This window comes from Leptinotarsa decemlineata, unplaced genomic scaffold, assembly GCF_025532065.1.
Source record: "Leptinotarsa decemlineata unplaced genomic scaffold, Ldec_3_MD MMD2_tig00026314_RagTag_RagTag, whole genome shotgun sequence".
Taxonomy (NCBI): Eukaryota; Metazoa; Arthropoda; class Insecta; order Coleoptera; family Chrysomelidae; genus Leptinotarsa; species Leptinotarsa decemlineata.
In genome coordinates this window covers 16,111,295-16,133,252 of record NW_027412684.1, presented here as the reverse complement: position 1 = coordinate 16,133,252, position 21,958 = coordinate 16,111,295, and the positions used below count along the sequence as shown (strand labels likewise).

General features: G+C 34.7%; 1 protein-coding gene across 2 annotated transcripts in view; it reads right to left on the bottom strand.

Annotated features, from left to right (window-relative positions):
* Positions 1-6,991: 6,991 nt before the first annotated feature.
* Positions 6,992-21,958, bottom strand: part of LOC111502538 (LIM domain only protein 3) — a 175,946-nt gene continuing 160,979 nt past the window's right edge. For both annotated transcript variants that reach the window (XM_023156640.2, XM_074181467.1), the window contains 2 exons: positions 9,505-9,646; positions 6,992-7,308 (listed from right to left, as the gene is read on the bottom strand). In XM_023156640.2, the coding sequence (XP_023012408.1) occupies positions 7,129-7,308; positions 9,505-9,646 (322 nt within the window). In that variant the 3' untranslated portion in view covers positions 6,992-7,128. The remainder of the gene's footprint in view (positions 7,309-9,504; positions 9,647-21,958) is intronic.

Genomic DNA, 21,958 nt, shown 5'->3' with positions numbered 1-21,958 from the left:
ACTCACCAAGTTCTCCGCCCATTCATTCACGCATTTTATCCAATCATCCCTTCTTTCATTCCTTTCCCATTTTCTCCCATTTTCTCTTTCCATCCGTTCCTTCCATTCACGCCACCCAGTCCTGTCCCGGTTCATACATCTCTCAATCACGTGATCTGCCGTTTCTGATTCTCCGTATCCACAGGGGCACGACACTTCCGGTCCCAGGTTGAACGTAAACGGGTATCCTGGGAAGTTACCGTGTCCTGTGAGCAGCTGTACAGCCTTCCTCCACAGATCCAGCGATTCATGCCCGACTGTTTTACAAAACTTATAAAACAGCCGCTCAGTCGCCTTGGATGCATTCCTTTATTCTCTGTCGCTTTTCATACTCACTACCTATCTCAACCACTTCCCACTTCACGGTCTCCCTATTCAGCCCTTTTATTACTTTCTCGTGCGCCTCCCAGGTTGTTTGCTGCATGTACTTTCTGCCAGACAATACAAGTTCTTCCTCTCCTTTCCTCAATCTCCCTCTGTATCATTACTACCCTCTTATTCGTCGTTCTTCCCCTTTTCATACCTTCTACAGCCACCGCGGAGTCACTGACGCTCTCTTCCATACTCCACATTTCCATCACCCTCTCGATCGCAATCATCTCCGCCTCATTCACACTGCTCTGTTCGTTGACCCTCTCATTCCCTGTGACTCATTCTCCCCCCTCCCTCTTCCATGCCAAACCTATACCTACTCTTCCTTCTTCCGACATTATTTCGGCGTCCACATACACCTCAGTCATTCTTTCTCCCCCCGTTCGTACTCCATTCCCAGTATCTTTTCCTTGCTTCCACGTGTAGCGGGGCTATATCGGAAATCACGCAGAGCACAGTCATCGGCGTCGTCCGGTACGCCCCACTTGAGGCGATCAGGAAGGGCATCTGTGCTGCGCTCAGCTACCTTTTCCTAGCTCTCTCTCAGTTATTCTGATGACCGGAAGTCTTCCATTCCTTCTCGCTGGTATGTATATGCATTATGTTTTTCTTTCATTGTACCCCAGTCACATCTCTTCCTCCCATGCCTTACATTCATTCCATACCAGCTTCCATCTCTCCTCTATGCTTCCGACGGAGTTGCCTTCGATCAGTACAGATACGAGCAGTACAGTTGATACCTAATATTCCGGCTCTTCTAAATGAATCGTCGCTTGAGTAGGTACAGGATTTTTGCTACATTATTATGAGGATGAATTTACGCAATTCATTACGTTAATTTTTTCCCATCTCAGTATTCCATATTACAGTTGTGACTATTTTATTTTAAATTTAGAAAATTCCTCAACTATTTGAGGAACCCTCAAAAGGGTCGCACAATTGAAAGCCCGTTGGTATGAAAAGTAAAGGGGAAATATAAAGTAAATTTGTTTTAAATTTTCTTAAATTTTTTTTATTTGATGATGTCCTTTTCTACAACTGATCTGAGTTCCTGCCAAGTGTTAAAACTATATAACATGGAGATTTCGTCTGCAAAACTATGAATATTGCCTTCAGTTTCCATCTACAACATCCCGATAATATAAATGGCGGATAATTATGACCCTAATACAGTTCCCTGAGGGACTCCAATGGAAGTGTTCGATAATCACCAGTGACACCATCGAGGCACACCCTTTGTTATCTGTTAGGCCTGTCATTTGAGGGGATTTGCCTAGGAAAGTGGACATACCCAGCTGTAAATTTGTATAAACTCTGTATTTTGGTATCATAAAAGTATTCTCAAAATTCACATATGATTCGACGGCCACAACTTCAAAAATTGGGGGTCAAAATTCAAAAAAACCGACTTTTTGCACGTTTTTTGCCAATATCTCGTTTCCAATGGTTTTTACGCTGAACAATATTACGCTGTAATATTGTTTCAATCATTTTTTCAAATGTTAAATCGTTTTTGAGATAGAGGGCAGCGCGAGCGCAGATTAACGTAGATTAAATATTATTTGAAATCAACTGGTTGTCCCAATAAACTATTACCTAATAAATGATTATAAATAATTATCATTTTTTATTAACAAATACATTATATTTCAATATTTTTTTCATTAATTATTTATTTTCAATTAAGTATCACTTACCTTCTCGTGTAGTTATAAATTGGTAGAGGGAAAATATATATTACATTATAATTTGAATCTAATCTCTAGTAATTATTCTTTAATAAATAAAAATGAATAGGAAAGAAATATAATTTCAAATAATATTTCTATTAAAAAATCTCATTTGATACATTTGTGAATGTCAAAATAAAAAAAAAGATGTTCTTAAAACGTTTTTTTTTCCTTTTTTAAAAAGCACAGAAGTCGTATCACAGCCGCTTGAAGGAACAAAATGTGTTTTTTAGATCTTGAATATTTGTCAAAACTCTTAGAGGAGTATATTTCCGTTTTCACATTTGCTTTGCCAACTTTAAAGAAAATGTCTTGTTCAAGAGAAGAAGCTACCAGGTATAAATTTTAAAGTTATAAAAAAATTTCAGAGTTTAGAAATTTTAAACAAGATTAACTGAATTATTTTCTTCTTAAAATGCAATTACCGTAAAAGAGAATACAATTAAAATGTAATTGAAGTGTATCGCTTAATGACTTTTTGAAATATAGGAATAAATTGCATTATTGAATTCATAGATCGGTTCATAAATGAAAAAAATATTCAAATATAATGTATTTGTTAATGGAAATTATTTAAAATTATTCATTAAGTAATGATTTATAAACCTTAAAATGAGCTGATTTCGATCGGGGCAACTAGTTGATTTCAAATAATATTTAATCTGCGCTCGCGCTGCCCTCTATCTCAAAAACGATTCAGTGTATGAAAAAATGTTTGAAACAAAAGTTGTAGAGAATTTAATTCTCTACAATATTGATAATGAATACAATCAACATAAAACCCATTGGAAACGAGATATTGACAAAAAATGTGCAAAAAGTCGGTTTTTTGACTTTTGAACCCTAATTTTTGAAGTTGCGGCCGTCGAATCACATGTGAATTTTGAGAATGATTTTATGATGCCAAAATACAAAGTTTATATAAATTCACAGCTGGGTATGTCAATTTTCCGAAATACAAGCCTAAATCGACCTAAAATGACTAGACAATGTCTGATGAATAGCTTCAACTAAAATCATAAATTTTTCCGAATGGTCTCAAAAGATTCATAAGTTTACCCAAATTCAGCTTTCCATTGTGTGAAGCATCATGAATAAATGATGTTGAAGCATATATAACATAAATGTTAAATTCATACTGCTTGTTTGGTATGTTTGTTGAAAAAACTACATGTATGTAGCTATGTGGACTAACCTGATTGTTTCTCAAACTTCAAAATGAATTTGAGTAGTTTTCTTCATGTTGACTTGTCAACAAAGTTTATCTGGAGTAACAATTAATTTTGAATTTTATTTTTGTTTAAAGTTGAAGGTTTCGAGACAACATAGTTTTACTATTTTTGTGACCCAAAACAGTTTTCTGTATTTTAAATGTTTTTTAATCAATTTGCACTACGTTCAACCTGGAAAAAATAGGAGTTTTCTGGAAAGATTGAAACAACTTCTGAATCGAAATATTTATTTACACATCTTTGGTCAACTCATTTGGTTTGATAATAATCGGATACATTTCGAAACTTCATATTTGTACTGTACACAATGATCAAAAATTGGCACCTAAATATTTATAAGTGATAATGAAACTTTTTGGATATTTACAATAATAATAAACATGTGATCTAAAAACAAAATGGCAACTGTAAAATAATAATGTAAAGATAATACTCGGAGGCATCGGAACAAACATTATCCGAAGGAAACGGTGCTTTTCCAGCATTTCTAAATGCATTTCTCTGGAAATACAACGAGAACGTGAAACAGGTAGAAGAAATCAAACGTTACTCTGACAAAGACTGATTCTTATTTGGAAATTAGAACATTGATGAGTTCTTCTACCTGATATTAGAAATACACCCCCTCACGCAGTGTTTTATACAGGGTGAGTAATTATTTCTGAATAGAGTATAAATGACTCGAGGTCTACATCAACAATATTTATGTACATAAGTGGAAATATATACAAAGACGGACTACACTTGAATTGATTTTTGATTCTGATAAAAGATAAAAGCAGATATATGTAGAATCGCGTGGAATGTTATCAATAACTCTGATTGTTCCAAAAGTCAAAATTAAACAACCACACACTCGTTCACACCCAAATATAAAAAGTAATCTGCTCTCATCTCTCTCATCTATAAATAATGATGGAAATGCATGTAGTGTTAACAACAGGAACATACTTACAAGTAGTCCGTAAATATTGCACAATTTCTCTTAGTGGTATACGTTTTGAGCATTGATGCAAAATAGTTACAATAATCTATAAGTATTTACAAGTATCGTGATCATTAATGTACAGGGCGAGCTGATTTTACACTTTACATAGTCCAATATATCAAAGAGAAAAATTCTTCGGACGTATCAGGATCTCAGATTGGTGTGTGCATGACTTTTTTGTTACAGTAAGCCGTAAGCAATATTCCATAGAAAAGTATTTCAGGAAATAACGAGAAGAAACAAAGTCAATCATCGCTTTGAAAATAAAATGGTGTTTCAGAGGTGAATGAAATTTTTTCTAGGACAAAGGAGAATAGAACTGAACTCCTGAACAAAATAGACGCACCACTGAGATTTTTCTAGATAATTTTCATTTATCAATAACTTACGCTACGACAAGTTCATGGGGTTATGTTAAATATATCTCAGAAAATCCTGGCTGGAGCAAAGTATCTGTGAGATATAAACTTTTGATTGAGATTGTTTTTATTGAACGCATAATTTGCGGTAATCAACCGACAGAATTGATGACGGAATTTGCTAACAGTTGAAATAGTAGATGATTAGATTATCTCTATATTATCTAGAACGGTTAGAATTATTTTAATTGAAGTAGGATTGAGCCACATGAGATCGACCAAGAAATCCTTGCTCACTAGAGAACACAAAGTGTGGAGATTGAGTTTTACAAGACTACCTCACATCTAAACTGTCAATGATTGGGAAGTTTTATGAATGGCCAATATTTCTCAGACAATATTATTGTAGAACATGTATTGCCTTTTGTTTGTCTCCATATGGCTAGATAGCTCATTGTCAACATAAGTGATTGAAATATCCCTTCATTGGTGTAGCTCCCTGACAGTCCGGACATGAATCCTATAGAGCATCTATAGAATCATCTCACAAAAAAAAGCGTAGACTCCCTGTTGCTAATCACAACCAACTCAAAGAATGAGAGAATATTTCGCTGGCTTTTGTTCACCATTTGATATCAAGCATGCTTCGATGTATGAATGCAGGGATGAAAAATGGAGGAGGGCCTACACTATATTATAAGTGTTGATCCAGATTACATTTGTTTTGTTTTACTAATTTTTTCTTTTTCCATATGGAATTGTGCTGGAGCGTTTATGCATTTTTCGCAAATTTGTAGATGTTCATTGTTATTCAAATATACTCGTAAGTTAATTTGAATTCATGTTTATGTTGTGAATCTGTTTAAAAAAATCTGTTGAAAAACTGTTTTTCCGTTAATCAGCTGTCGCCCCCATACGAACGACAACTCTCAGAAGTTGAGAAACTTGTGCGAGCTAAGGACTGACGAGGTCTTACCTTTTAACGTGTGATTCCTAACATAATTCCTAATAATAGGATTGAATAAAGTGGTGCGTTAATTTTGTCCTGACAAAAATTATCGATACGATACAGCGAGCAATAAGATGATCTAGATATTGAAGGATGATATAAAATTGAATGAAACAATTTTATCGCTGAACTTCAGAAAACAGAGATCCTTGAATGCGCCATAGGGATATCATGAAGATGCTAGGTTGGTGACAAATTTGCGCAATTTGAAAAGAAAACTTGAAAAAATTTATTTATTTTTGAAACTATGCCAAAAAAACTGAAATTCTTCGTCTTTGTTTTCGATTCTTTCCTTCAAGACAGCATTAAGAGATTTTGTTTTGATAGCAACGTTACTACTGAGGAAATATCAACCTAATTTTTTCATATAGTGGAATAGTAAAAGAAGTACACTCTATATCATTTCCAATACCTGTTGTTATTGAATTATATGTTGAATCTTATAGCTTATGATTTTTCCTTATGGTGAGTTATTTTTCGCCGAAGAAATGTTTGATTTGCTGAAAATATATGTTACTGTGATTCCTTTGCAGTTTGGTGTATTATTTGTGAATAACTACACAAAGTGAAAATCATCCATAGAAAATCTTACTCCATATCAAAAGATTATATCATATCATATCATATCATATCATATAATATAATATAATATAATATAATATAATATAATATAATATAATATAATATAATATAATATAATATAATATAATATAATATAATATAATATAATATAATATAATATAATATAATATAATATAATATAATATAATATAATATAATATAATATAATATAATATAATATAATATAATATAATATAATATAATATAATATAATATAATATAATATCATATAATATCATATCATATCAAATCATATATCATATCATACTCAGTTTCTATAACACTAAAATGTTCGTAATTCAAAAGAAACATCGTTATATATTCGTAATAAAAAATTCTATGAATATGGAATGCATTTTTTTCACGAAACATATAAAGAAATGGAGTTGATGGTGATTTCTTCAAGACGAAACATTGCACTGAGAATCCGTCAAGGCTGTCTCGTTGAGGATAATTGGTAGCAACAGGGATAAAAAATTTGTTTTGTCAGCTTTTTTTCAGAGTCAGAAACAGAAAAGGATCTGGCAAATTTCGGAGTTTTTTGGCATACTTATGGAAGTTATTAGATTTTTGCAATAACATGTTAATCACTTGAATTACGCAACTTTACCCCAATTCAATCATCACCATATCTCTTATAGTTTCCGAGATCTCCACAAGAACTATCCTGTACCTTGGACATTTCTATCTTTTTTGGTGAACGTTCCAAATGAACAATTTCCCTCAAACGTTCAACAGCCTTGAAACCGTATCACTTGAATCACATTCATCAATACTTTCAGCTAGTTGCCCCCAGTGACAGGGGGCCGTTTTTCAAATGACTCGCTCCTTGAAAAGATTGACTGGCGATCGAACTGGGCGGTTGTTGTCCAGAACCGGACATATTATTGTTCATATCGCCATTGGAGGGTGGAAGCGGCGGTCGATGTCCATTCAGAAGATGGCTGGGAAGGTTCACCTGAAACAAATAATATCATCAGAGGTTGCTAAAAATACGAGGACGTATTAATTTGTAGTTGGGGTGTTTATATACGTGTGCGTCTTCACGTTCATTATCCTGGAACCAGGACTCTGTCTACAAGCCGCTACTAGAGGCGACATATACTCAGGTAAGAACCACAGATACGTAGGGGAGAGTGGGGTCAGTTGTAACGCGGGTCAATTGTGATACAGCTCAAAATGAATGCTTAAATAGATTCAAACATCCCGCCAACGCCACTGACCGATCCGTCAGTATGCTTCTACCTGCTACCGAGTTCACATCGTTGTTGCATCAGCCACTCATAAGTTATTTTATATATATATATATATATATAACCCATATATAACCCATATATATATATATATATATATATGGGTTATCATCCACATAATAAGGTGTTGAATGAAGAAGATTTGGCAAAGGCCAAAAAAGATAGTTGTTATGAAAAACTGCAAACAGGTTGGGTTGAGAGAGAGGAACGTTAATTACTGTTTGTATAGCCGTTAATGCACTGGGAAATTCAATTCCACCACTTTTCATTTTCCCAAGAAAGAAGTATAAATCTTTTTTTTAAATAGCGCCCCACCAGGTTCTATTGCAGCAGCGAATGGTAGTGGTTGGATGGATAATGAAACATTTTTATAATTCATTAAACATTTTTCTAAGTTTTCCAAACCTTCTAAAGATAATAAAGTTTTACCAGTTTTAGATAACCACGACTCTCATATTTACCTACCGACGATCGACTATTGCACGGAAAACGGGATAGTGTTATTATCTTTCCCCCCGCATATTTCCCATAAACTTCAGCCATTAGATAGGAGCGTTTATGGGCCATTTGAGAGTTACCTAAATACTGCTATGGATGCTTGGTTGAAAAATCATCTTGGACAAACGATGACCATATACGAACTGCCAGGAATTGTAGCAAAATCACTGCCATTAGCCACAACACCTAACAATATTCAATGAGGATTTAGAGTATGTGGTATATATCCATTCAACAGAAATGTTTTTGACGAACTTGCTCCTTGTTCAGTAACTGATCGGCCTCTAAATAATAACGTTTCAACCCAAGAATTGGAAGCAGTAGCTTCAACTTCAACAGCTGATATGGTTCTCACAAAAAACATTTCAAAATCTGAACTGTGTTATATAGAATTGGCCATTTCCCAAGCAGGTAATAATCAGATCCTTGATAAACCGAACCTTGACGCGCACGTAGAAGCGTCCACTTCGAGGGATAGTCTGGCTCTTGATATGTCAGAAGTCGATGATGAACTCCTAGTTTCCATTTGTGATGTACTGTTTGGAACCTTTGGTGTAGTAATGAATATTACTGGAGTTTTTTCCCAACACCAAATCGTTATTTTTACACCTCGACACGTTTTTCGATCACCAAGTGATCATCTTCAAGAGGAAGATAAAGTTTTATCTACTGTCTGAAACCATACAGTCATGACAATAACGGAGAATTCGGAATAAATGCCTAGATTGTAAATCATGGTGTCATGAAGAGTGTGCAGACAATGTAGATGATTTGTATTTTTATTGTTTGAATTGTAAAGATTAGTTGTTAGTTCAATTGTATTGTTATCTAAATATCACCAAGTTTAGTTACTTTTTTACATACATTTAAACCACTGTTCTACCTGAATATATTTTTTTTTGTATTTTTTATTGACATTTTCTATTGCGTTACAATTGTACCTGAAGCTGTTATAACTGACCCCCTTATGGGTACAATTGTAACATTTGACATAAATACATAATAGACGTGTTAAATTCAAAAAGTGTTTGATTTCAGTTAAATACATGTTTTAACCTTAATGAAGAATGCTTATTTTATCAGTAGAGCTTCGTTTGATCAAAATATAATATTTAATTTGCGAGCAAAATTGTACGTTGTCAAAATTGTTACAATTGACCCCACTCTCCCCTAATCTCTCTCGCTGTTTTTTTGTCCAGAATAAAATTATTTTGGGAACTTCATCAAATCATACAATCCCATATTATACTACAGTCCACTCATGTAAAGATCCTACAGTTACTGTTACTTAACTACTCAAAATGGGAGTATCAACATTTTCAAAGAGGTCAATGAATTAGGCATTGCTTTCGGTTATGAGTTGTCATTCACATCAGGTGATGGGATGAACTGGGGGTACTTACAGGTGGTATCGATGTCTGCCTCTTGAGGTGTGATAGTGGTGGAGGATTATACGCCATATTGGCAAACACCAATCGTTCTTCATAGTCGTACTCACAAAGTATTTTGTTCTCGCACAAGTAGAATCTGTCACCCACACAAAATCTGGAACAAAACAGAAAGAAATCAGCAACTGGAATACCTGTAATACAATATGAGCAGTATGATACTTGGTATATGATCTCTACAGATGTCTAATTTCACTTATGCCTATTTATTCCAGATACCGTATTTGAAATGATCTTAAAAATACGCACAAAGAAACCATGAGGTCCTTATTGTGGAGTGATTTGAACATTGGAATTGTCACTTGTGTTGTCATAAGGTTTAATGGATGTAATCTACAGTTAATCAAAAATTGAAAGTAAATATACTGGTCAGTTCGCATCACATCATTTCTTTAATGTACTGATATACTTAATCATTATAAGAAATGGTCACGTGGAAATATTATATGAATTCTTGGTAGCAAACCAAATGTCATTAGTTGTAGGATTGTTGAGTCTTTGCTAGAAGAAAGTCGTATCATCTGCAAAAAAGGTACATCTTGCTGGTTTCATGAAACTGCATTCACCATTGATACAGATCAAGAACGATAGTGGTCCTAAAACGGAGCCCTGAGGAACATGATACTTCATTCGTTCGAGCTTCGACTTTGTGCTGTTCATTTCAACTTATTGGTACTCAATACAGTAACTCATTTTTCAAAATCAAAATAGTATACAGCGTAACTCACGGTCGAATGTAGGTTAGACGTTTCTGGAAAACGCAAAGCAAGATTTTTCTGAAAATTTCACCTCTCACATTTCCTTACCTGTTCTATCGATCTAAAATATTTTCAGCATTGGGGCGTTGCCACTTCTATCAAAAAGTCCTAGCAATTATATTTTTTTAAATGGAATACCCCGTATATTAATACATTTTTGGAATCGCTCTAGTATTTTAATACTTTTTTGTTGATAATGTCCTATACCTATCTCTATCTGTTTTCGAGATAAAAAATAAATTGTGCTAAATATGGTCCAGAACAAAGCCTTAATTGAAATTAAGTACATCAGTACTCTCAATTCATGGAAAGTTGATATTTTGATGATAGTTTGGACAAACTCGAAATATTCAAATAACACCAAGAAATCGACTCCATATCATACAGGCCGTGCTATAATTACTATTATTTCCATTGTGCATAAAAGTAGTCAAAAGTTCATTTTTTCAAATGAAACCCTATGTATATTATTATATTATTAGATAGATGGTTCAAGATGATATATCATGTCCCTATACCTAAATCGTCAAGTTTTCTCAATGAAGTCGCTTCGTCTAGAAACATTATTTTTTTTTTTTAGAATTTGGATTTAGGTAGCAGTGGAATTATCAAGCTTATAGCAGTTCGGTTACTTTTATGAGTAATTTACAAAGAGTTATCGACGGTGTTTCGAATCATCTTCCAAAATGAATGCAAATATCGATTATGCAAACGAAGTTCTTATGAAATTATTTATTATACACGGACAGTGTGATCAAATAATTGCCAGAACTTGTAGAAAATTCAACCAAATGTATCCTGATTTAACACCAATGAACGAGAGGAAGTTTGTAAGACTACAAAATAATTTCCTTAACTATGGCTCCATATTAAAAGCGCCTTCAACATTACCAAAACCTGTTTCTTCAAATGAGGACAATACTGTTAACGTCTTGGCATATTTTTATGCATATCCAGAAGCTTCCATTGCAGTGCAGAAAAAGATTTTTAGGTGTAGCACATGCTTCAGTACAACGAATTTTGAAAAATCACGGAATGCTTCCGTATAAATTTACCAAAGTTCAAGCTCCAAAAGCAGAAGACTTCGAACGTAGAATGCATTTTTGTGAATCCCTTTTGATTCATACACAGGAAGATCGGGAATTAATGTCAAAAATAATTTGGAGCGACGAATCAAAATTTACGAGGGATGGTATTTTCAATAGAAGGAATGAACATTTTTGGGCTGATCATAATCCTCATGTTACAAAAGAAATGGATTTTCAAAAAAATTTGACCTGAATGTTTTCTGTATTCTGAAGAACAATAAAATTAGCTTTTTTATTTATGAAGACACACTAACTGCAGAGAGATATCTCCAAATATTGAGGACGATTGTAACCGATTTTCTTGAAAATTTGCCTTTAGAGGAATTCGTGATTTCAACTGGACGGAGCGTCAACTCATTCCACCCAGGAAGTTTCCAGGAAACTTGACAAACTCTTCGACGATCGTTTATTTAGGCGTTTAGGGCCCTGGGATTGGCCACTGAGATCACCCGATCTCACGCCACTTGACTTTTTTATGGGGTGTTTCAAAAGAAAGTACTCACCACAGAAGAATTGCGACGACGAATAGTGCGGAGTATTGAAGATCTGGATCCCCAGGAAATCGAAAAAGCAACCACAAGTCGCGTACAAAAAAACATTTCAAAGTGTTTAGAATGTAATGGACAACATTTTCAGCATTTATTGTGAAAATTTGATATTTTGTTTACAATTTTGTTATTTTGATTCATCCTATTCTGTTATTGTCTGTACTTTCACATGTTTTAGCCCACAAAATCTTACTTTTTACCTAGAAATGACTGATTTTTGGTACAGTTGTTCCCTGGAAACTTTGAGCCATAGTTAAGGAAATTATTTTGTAACCTTACAAACTTCCTCTCGTTCATTGGTGTTAATTCAGGATACATTTGGTTAAATTTTTTACACGTTCTGACAATGATTTCATCACTTTGTTCGTGTGTATAATAAATAATTTCATAAGAACTTCGTTTGAATAGTCGATATTTGCATTCATTTTGGAAAATGATTCGAAACACCATCGATAACTCTTTGTAAATTACTTATAAAAGTAATCGAACTGCTATAAGCTTGATAATTCCACTGCTACCTAAATCCAAACTCTAAAAAAAATAATGTTTCTAGAAGAAGCAACTTTATTGAGAAATCTTGACGATTTAGGTATAGGGACATGATATATTATCTTGAAGCATTTTTCACCATCTTTCAATTTACCGAGTAATATATAGAGGGTTTCATTTGAAAAAATGAACTTTTAACTACTTTTATGCACAATGGAAATAATAGTAATTATAGCACGGCCTGTATGATATGGAGTCGATTTCTTGGTGTTATTTGAATATTTCGAGTTTGTCCAAACTATCATCAAAATATCAACTTTTCATGAATTGAGAGTACTGATGTACTTGATTTCAATTAAGGCTATGTTTTGGATCATATTCAGCACGATTTATTTTTTATCTCGAAAACAGATAGAGATATGTATAGGACATTATCAACAAAAAAGTATTAAAATACCAGAGCGATTCCAAAAATGTATTAATATATGGGGTGTTCCATTTAAAAAAATAATGTTGCTAGGACTTTTTGATGGAAGTGGCAACGCCGCAATGATGAAAATATTTTAGATCGATAGAACAGGTAAGAAAATGTGAGAGGTGAAATTTTCAGAAAAATCATGCTTTGCGTTTTCCAGAAACGTCTAACCTACCATCGACCGTGAGTCATGCTGTATACACTCGCAAGCGTCGCGTCGGTACTTAAACAGCATTCAGTTTCTAACCACCACTTACTTTGGATTGAACTAGCCAGTATTACGATTTTCAGAAAGATTAATACTGAATTTACCATATTTCTGAATATTGTCAATTGTGAGTTAACCGAGGCCAAATAACAATTTCATGTTGATATTCAATAAAAAAACTGCCTCGGTTTACGGTCCGTCAGTCACGAAAAACGAAATATATTGTATGGCAGCAAACAATGGCCGCAACATTAAAAAGGAAATACATGACTAGTGTTTATTTCATTCTGCGCAAACAAAATCGCTTTTTCATGGGTTATAGTTACACTTGAAAAGAGCAATCATTTCATTGTCAAATTATCCGTAAAGCGCAGAACAAATGCCCGACCGAAAACAAAACAAAATCTAATATAAAGCGCACAATGGACTAATAAAACACAATCGAAACAAAAACTGCAATTATATACATGACAATATATCGCGGAGACCACTCGCTAATGCAGTTAAATATATTTAATAATTGCGAACAATAAAACTGGATTATTTCGCGTGGATTGCCAGTGGTTTATTTCAACAAACTGGAAAACGGAATGCAAAACAATGGAGGAAAAGGACGGCAACACTGTCGGACGACGGCTGTCTGGACAATGTATTTAATTTAAAAGCATGGTACAGGACTCCCAACTTTGAAAATTTAATTAATTTTTAACAGGCCATAATATACACACGTTGACAAAAGTGCTCTGAGAAACGATATTGTACGTGAGAGAACTATTTCATGTAGAGATTCGAAGTTTTTTGAGTGACTTCAGGTTTTTAGCGCCCATACCATATGAACTGGAAGTTTTTTGTGGATTTCGATCTTGGAAATCTAATACGATTCCCTAAAACTGAAAACAATTTTCATTTTATGATGAAGTTATCCGACTCCCAATTCTAATGGATGCGATATTCAACTTTGTGATACACAAAATCGCTGATGAAAGTATGATTTATTTTATTACGATGTCATGTCATTAGTTTCGATACACCCTGTATTGATATGAAATGTATATCCCAATCCAGAGCGCAATCCACAGAAAAATCCTCAAGTTTTTCCCAAACTTCAGTATGAATGAGACTTTCAGTTTCGCAAAAATTCCCGTAGAGTTCATTTTAACTAAGATTTTTTATGTATCATATGTTTACATTCGGTTCATTACTATTTTCAACAAAATATTCATCATGATTTCAAATTCCTTCACCAACTTCCCCGCTCGTGGTCAAAAATGGATTGTCCGTGTATCAGTACACTGTCGATTGTCGAAGTACGGTCAAAAAACACAAAAAAAACTCTTTCGAATGCTTCGCAAAATCCGATTTGATATCGCTCTCGATTTATAAGAAGCTGACATTTATCATTTCCAATACAGTCCACTGGAAATCCAAAAACTATCGCTGGTTAGGTGGTTGCAACCCCTACAATTGGAAATGAAACATAGGAAAGACCCGTTGACTGACCGACGATAGGACAAACAACCTTACCTCAATCGAATTCTCAACAACTATTTCGAATTCTATCACTTTTCGGGAGATATCTGACCTATCCATTTCTTTCACAGAAAATACCACATTCATTAGACCTATTGAGTTTCTCCAAATTTTTGAATGCCACCCATTCCACCCCTATTAATTCGCCCAAATCATTTGTTGGAAATTTGTAACATTGTGGTCGCCTGCAGCCAAGATTTCTGTAAATAATTTGTACAGGTGTTTTCTGAAGTGAACAGTGTCCAGTTGAAGTGGTCCTGTAATCATTTCAAGCCAATTCCTGCGCAATTCTTCAGTTATTTTCTCATATTATATGTTGGCAAAGAAATATTCAGCCTCCTCCGACAGTTTCATTTCTCGATCTCCAATAGTCATATTCACTTGTTCTTCAACCTTGATTCTCTTACTAAATGCCAACAAGGTTGATTCGTTGTTCAATCCCATTATACTTTCATAGATTGCTACATGCATCCTCTCCTTATTAGGATTCCAAAAGGGTGACGACAAAACCCCGGAAAACAACTCATTGCAATTACTACTGTTTGACGTATAATGGTCATGTACATCAATCATCCTGCAAGCATGTAGTCGACACTTGAAGTCATCTGAAAAAGCAAGTACTTCCTGTTTCTTGTTCAGACCAATTATAAACTACCCTAATTTTCAAATCATCAGCTTAGTACCCGTATTGAAAAATGGTGACAAAAAGACTATCGAAAATCATCGTCCTATATCAATCATCAGCGTACTCTCAAGAATTTTGGAAAAACTAACATCTCTCAGAATAAACGACTACCTCGAAACCTTCGATCTGATGACAGAGTGCCAACATGGATTCAGGAAAAACTGCTCAACAGAAACCGCAACGCTAAATTTCACACAACACATACATGATTTAATTGACGAAAAATATATTGTTCTAGGAGTCTTCTTTGACTTGAGCAGGGCCTTCGACACTTTGAACTCTAAATTTGTAGCAGACAAACTCTCCAACCTTGGAATTCGTGGTAATGTAAATCAATTGATTGTTTCTTTTTTGGCGAATAGATGTTTCCAGGTGAAGCAGAATAACATCAAGTCAGATAAATGTTCAGTTACAACAGGTACCCCTCAGGGCAGCGTTCTTGGGCCACTAATATTTTTATTATATGTAAATGATCTTCCTCTATGCAGATGACACGTCTATCATTCTTTCTAGTAAAACATCTGACGATATGACACAAATGGTAAATGCTGTTCTAATCGAATTTAATGGGTAGTGTAACAAGAACAGACTCATTGTCAACCAGAACAAAACGGTATACATGCAATTCGCGAATTCATCGAGAAGTCAACATAATCTCAATATCAGTTTCCAAAATGAACCTTTAGAACTGACCAGCTCGACAAAATTCTTAGGAACTATGGTTAACTCACTCCTCACATGGCAAGAACGTATAGATTATATATGTAAGAAATTGAATCAATCATACTATCTGATAAAATCTCTTAAGTGCAAGTTAGATACAAATTCACTGACATCAGTTTATTATGCCAAATTTCACTCGATCATGTATCAGAACATTTCGGTCTGGGGACTAGCTACTGGATCAGACAGGATTTTTATTAAACAAAAAGCACTGCTGAGGTTGATATTTAATTTAGACTTCAGAACTTCATGTAGAAATATAATCCAACAAAATGAAATATTGACAGTTGCAAGTCTGTACATTTTAAAAACATTGACATATTTACATGAAAATAAAGAACTTTTCCAAAAACAAAAACAGAGATGCATAGCTATAATATAAGAAGAAAAGATATGATTATAACACGAAAACACCATCATGCAAAATATTAAAAATCTCCTAAATATGCCGGCATTCGAATGTATAATTTACTGCCAAACGATATAATGACTCTGTCTCCTCATATCTTCAAAAAAAAATTGAAACGTTATTTATCAGAAAAGAGTTTTTACACAGTAGATGAATTTACACTTGAAGTAAGTAATGAGCGATCATATTTCTATTGAAAACTTTATTTCAAAATGTTCTTGTTACCTCTCCTTGTTTATTGTTTCTAAGCAAGCTGGTGATTCATATTGTTCCTATTTTTTCTATTCATATTTAAATAATGTATTTGTACCACATCTTATTTGGACTTATATTATATATATATATATATATATATATATATATATATATATATATATATATATATATATATATATATATATATATATATATATATATGTTATTGATATTATTACATAGGATTTTATATGATGCCTGGACAACATTATTCTTATTGTAAAACCTAGTTTACATTGCATTGCATTCTACCTAGACCTAGAATTTTATTTATATGTTTGTTTATACCTTTGTATGTTTACATGTATGCATGTTCATAACTATAATTATGACTCATCCCGTCTACACATTATGTAGCAAAAAGGATCAATAAATCTATCTATCTATCTACGTTCTTCATCAATTAGCTTCTATTCCAGGAACACAAAGTCACAATGAAATTGAAAACTATATAGAAATCACTGATTCCATTTATCATTGGTTATATTGCTTGATTACCTGAAGTGTAATATCCCGGTTTGAAGAAATAGATACAAAGATATTCTATAGCTCACAGGTAAGGAATTATGATGTGTTGGCTAATTATAAGTAATGAACACTTGTATGCATCTATAATAAAATTCTTTGAAGCAATTCAGGTTTGCAAATATATCCCACACCTGACACCATTACGCATTTTCCATGTTTCTGCATATCTAATCCCAGAAAAGGACTCTCGTTCACCTCGTATACGAAGATTGGCTAGCGCATTGTCTTTTAGAGCAGTTTATAAGCCATGGGGGAAATCATTCGTGCATCCGGGTCTCGCGGACTATTTGAATTGTGATAGATATGTGGCCTGTTCTCTAACGGTCCTTGCGCTGCCATCTCCTGATTGTCCTGCTGCGAGTCCTTCCTGCGACGCTCCTCATACAATTTTCTTCGCAAAGGAATCTCGCTCTATTTCCTCATCGTATATGCTTTAAGGTGCACATGTAGTGCATATATCTTCGGGCGCCCGGAGACCTGAGTGGGCTGATTAAAATTTCAAATATGTCACTCGGCGTCCGAGCATTCCTTAATACTATTTTTCGATCCGAACTCTTGGGAAATTAGGAATTTCCGTGGATGTATCATAATAGGGGTAGTTTTCTGCCTATATCCGGCTTACGTACGATCGGTCCTTTCAAGGTCATAGTGTGAATAGTTATACGAGGTGTGATTGAAAATCGATGAATTTCTAATAATTATTCTTCGTGTTTCTGAAGAATTGTGTTCAGTTAAAGTAGTTAACACTTTGAAAAGTGAAACAAAATTCAGTATGTCCTTGAGTGTTTCCCGATTTTGGCCTGTATGAAGTCATATAAAACTTATTAATGAAACAAAACAAAAGGTATTATCAGGAGAAAATAACTATGTCCGACAACAACCCTCGAACACTGGTGTTTGTATTAGAACTTTCAAACAAAGGTAAGAAATTATGTGAAAATATCGTTATCAAAAAGGAGATCAAACCATTGAAAATCCTTCTCTTATTGTGACTGAACTCAAAAACTTTTTTATTGAAGCGCCCCAAGTCTTGGTACAAGGTATTAACGTAGAAGATTATTTGTTTGAAGGTGATTGACAATGTTTCATGATGAATTTCACTAGTTCTGACTTCCATTGTCTACTATATAAAATGGTTTGAAATCCCTGAAACAACTAAAAAAAAAGAAATGAAAATGAATAGCTGAAAATAACAATTATATTAACCAAAATGAACCTGAAATGAAATAATGGTGAAATAAAATACAAGTAAAAATAAAACAATTGAATAAATAAAAATAAAGAAATGAAAAAAAAAGAAAATAGAAATAAAAAGTGGAGAGATTCCAAGTCACGTTAGTTCACGACGTTTCGATTGTTAGTACCTACAATCGTCTTCGGGTGATGACTGGACTGATTTCTCCGAGAGATGACTATTTATAGGTCGTTCGAGTACTTTCACTTATCCCCACTTTCCATTTTCCGCTTCACTGGTTCCGTGGGAGATGAACGTTTTGGCGGGAGTTGGCCATTTTTCGCTTGATGATGGGTTTCCATATGTTGCGTATTTCTACGCTGGCTTGGCTGAATACGTTGTTGGACAACGTGTATGCGGCTTCCTTGAATTTTCTCCTAAACCAATGTTCCTCTCTGTGCAAGATCTCAGCTTGGGACCACTCGATGTTGTGTTGATGGGTCCAAACATGGTCTGCTATTCCTGATTTGCTGGTTTCCCCTCGCTGTGTGTGCTTCTTGTGCTCGGCAATGCGAACATTCAATGGCCTCTTAGTTTCACCAATATAGGATTTTCCGCACTCACAGGGTATCCGGTAAATGCAATTCTTGGAATCGCGGTCCGCGTTTGGTGGCCTGGTTTTCGTGAAGCTGCTACGAATAGTGTTACCGGATCTGAAGCAGGTTCTGATGTTGTACTTGGAACCAATTTTTCTCATCTTCTCCGATAATCCTCTGATGTAGGGAAGTACAAGCACTGGTTGTGACGGCTTCCTTGCGAGGCTCCTGCTGTCTTCTAGCCAAAGTCTTTTCTACCATCGCTTTGGAGTAGCCATTCCGTTGAAGATCATTTTTGATGATGTCTAGTTCCTTCTCGAGACCTTCCTTCGTATTACAGAGCCCAAAAGCACGTAGAAGATTATAATACAAACTGCCCTAACAACATCGGCTTTGACTCTAATCTACACACAATGTTTCTGAAGCCATACAGTGAAATGGAATTGCTTGAGTTTATTATTAAAAAAATGAAAAACAAAAAATCATCGGGTATAGATGGAATACCTGTTTTTATTATAAAAAAAATATTGCACGTCATTATTGAACCAATTACATATATAGTAACCCTCTCTTTCCCAACTGGTACTTTTCCAACGGTTCTGAAAGTTGGAAAAGTAATTCCTATTCAAAAAAACAAAAAACTATCATCCATAGAGAATTTCAGACCAATCACTATTTCCCAGAGCTTCTCTAAGGTTTTCGAGTACGCGTTTTTGGAACGTTCAATGGAATTCATAAATTTTCATAGAATTTTAATACAATGCAACATGGTTTCAAATCAGGAAAATCAACTCAAACTGCTTTACTTATTTTCATGATGACCTAGTGAAGTTTATTGATGCGGGCGAGTGCCCTGCTGCCATTTTATGTGATTTAAGCAGAGCGTTCGATTGCGTCAATCATGTAAAATTATTGAATATTCTGGAAACTTACGGTCTGAGGGAAAATTCTTTCAATTGGGCTTTTTCGTTTCTCACTTCGTTTCCACTCCTTAAAACCATGGGGTAAACCAAATAAATTACTGGCTAAGTGTCTTTTTGGTAGTACAAAACGTCAGGTTGATTTCAATATTGTAATTTTTTCAGTGCTTGTAAAAAAATTGTTATACAAATTTTATGTACCCCCTTTAAGGGGATGTATCTCAACAAGGGATGCTCCAATTGAGTTTCTTTATATGAAAGATCCTATCTTTTTTTCGATAAGGAACCACCTCTTTGAATGTTTTACACTTATTCAGTTACACCCTGTATAATATCAAACGTTTTCGAAAACTTCAACAGAAGAATTTCATCCAGTCATGTTAGGTCCCAATTATTTCAACTGTATTATTGCTGGAAGATACAGAATATTAAAAAATGGTTCCTTTTTCGATCGTAAATAGATATAAAGTTTCCAAACGTCCTTCAACTGTAACACCTTACATTCGACTCCTGTGGCCCAAACTAGTAGTATTGAAACTAACACAAAACATCAAGAAGCCGACTCGTATTTGTAAAATAAAATTCCCCCCCCCCTACTGGATAAAAGCAGTAATTTTTCACAGTTGATGATCTCAACACCGCAAGCATCTTCTCCGAACTTAATAATGCAAAGATATGCAGATCGCCTCTCACAGGTAACGACTTGTGCAAATGCATGGATTGTAAAATGCAACAAGCGAGCTGTAAACGAATTCCCTTCAAGTAGTACAACCCTCGGAAGTGTAATGTGATATTTGTCTCAGAATGTTTGAGATTAACATTTTGGAACGGGAAACGTGGGAGAGACGGAAGACGATGATAGTCCGGGATCTGTCCGGATGTACGTAGTTTTACGGAAGTAGATGTACGGAAGTTTTATCATCGGTTCACTATCGAGGCTTGCTGAATTGTTACGCGTTTCAGGTGTTTTTCACTAATAAAGAACACGTTCTCGAATCATATTTCATTCAGAAACATGCTCGTACTTATTTACACCATAATCTCGATTGTTAAATAAACTTAGAATATATTTCTGTTGATCCCGAATCCTTCGCCATAACTTCAAAAACCGTTCAGTTTAAATATAGAAATGGTCCAACTCATATCAAACCAATTCACAATGTGCCCCTTCCTTCTGGATCAAGTTCCTGGATAGAAGGAGAACGCTTAGAGTAATTATTTATATCAATTTGCAGCAGCCGATTACTTCGATCTCAAAAGAAACTCTTGAAATAAAGTGCTATACGAACATTATCATTAGTTAGGCTCTGTCAAAGCTGGGAATTGCTCTCAGTAATAAATTTTGAATAACATTACTCGTCAAAACGAATCGAGGCTAGCCTTAATAGAAGATCCATCCAAAAGAAGAGAAATCCAAGAAAACATCAACAAGCTGGGGTGGAAAGTGGTCCTAGCCCGGCCTAAACTTTTTTCTCCAAAATTTTTGTATTTTCTTTGTTGGGCAGAGTACTGATGATGGTTTGGAAACATAGGGAACGAGATAAGCAGATCTTGGTTCAATAAAGGGAGCAAGACCAAGGGCAGGAAGCGAACGTAAAGATGTATGTATACTGAAAGAAGATTGTGTGATCTTTTCGCCAATCTATTGAAAAGCATGAAAGGAAGAGAATGAATGGAGGAAAAAGGATAAGCAACCAGGATGAATAGGATAAATCTGGTGAAAAGACAGTAATCTGGTAACAAGGCTCGAATATGGCGATAAGGAATGAGAAGGGGATCAAATCAAATCAAATATGCTTTATTGTTCAAAGTATAAACTCGTTGACAAAGCTAATCATGTATAAATGAGTTTCACTACAATAACTATACAGTGCTAGTCAAAAGTCCCCTCCCCCCCTCGTATCTTTGGAACGGGTATACTCATAATAATGAAATTTGGAGGGTGGAAATAAACGGTTGTAGGCTTCTTAACTGGTCATAACAGGTGACGCAATAGTCATAAATGACGTCACAAGGCCACTGT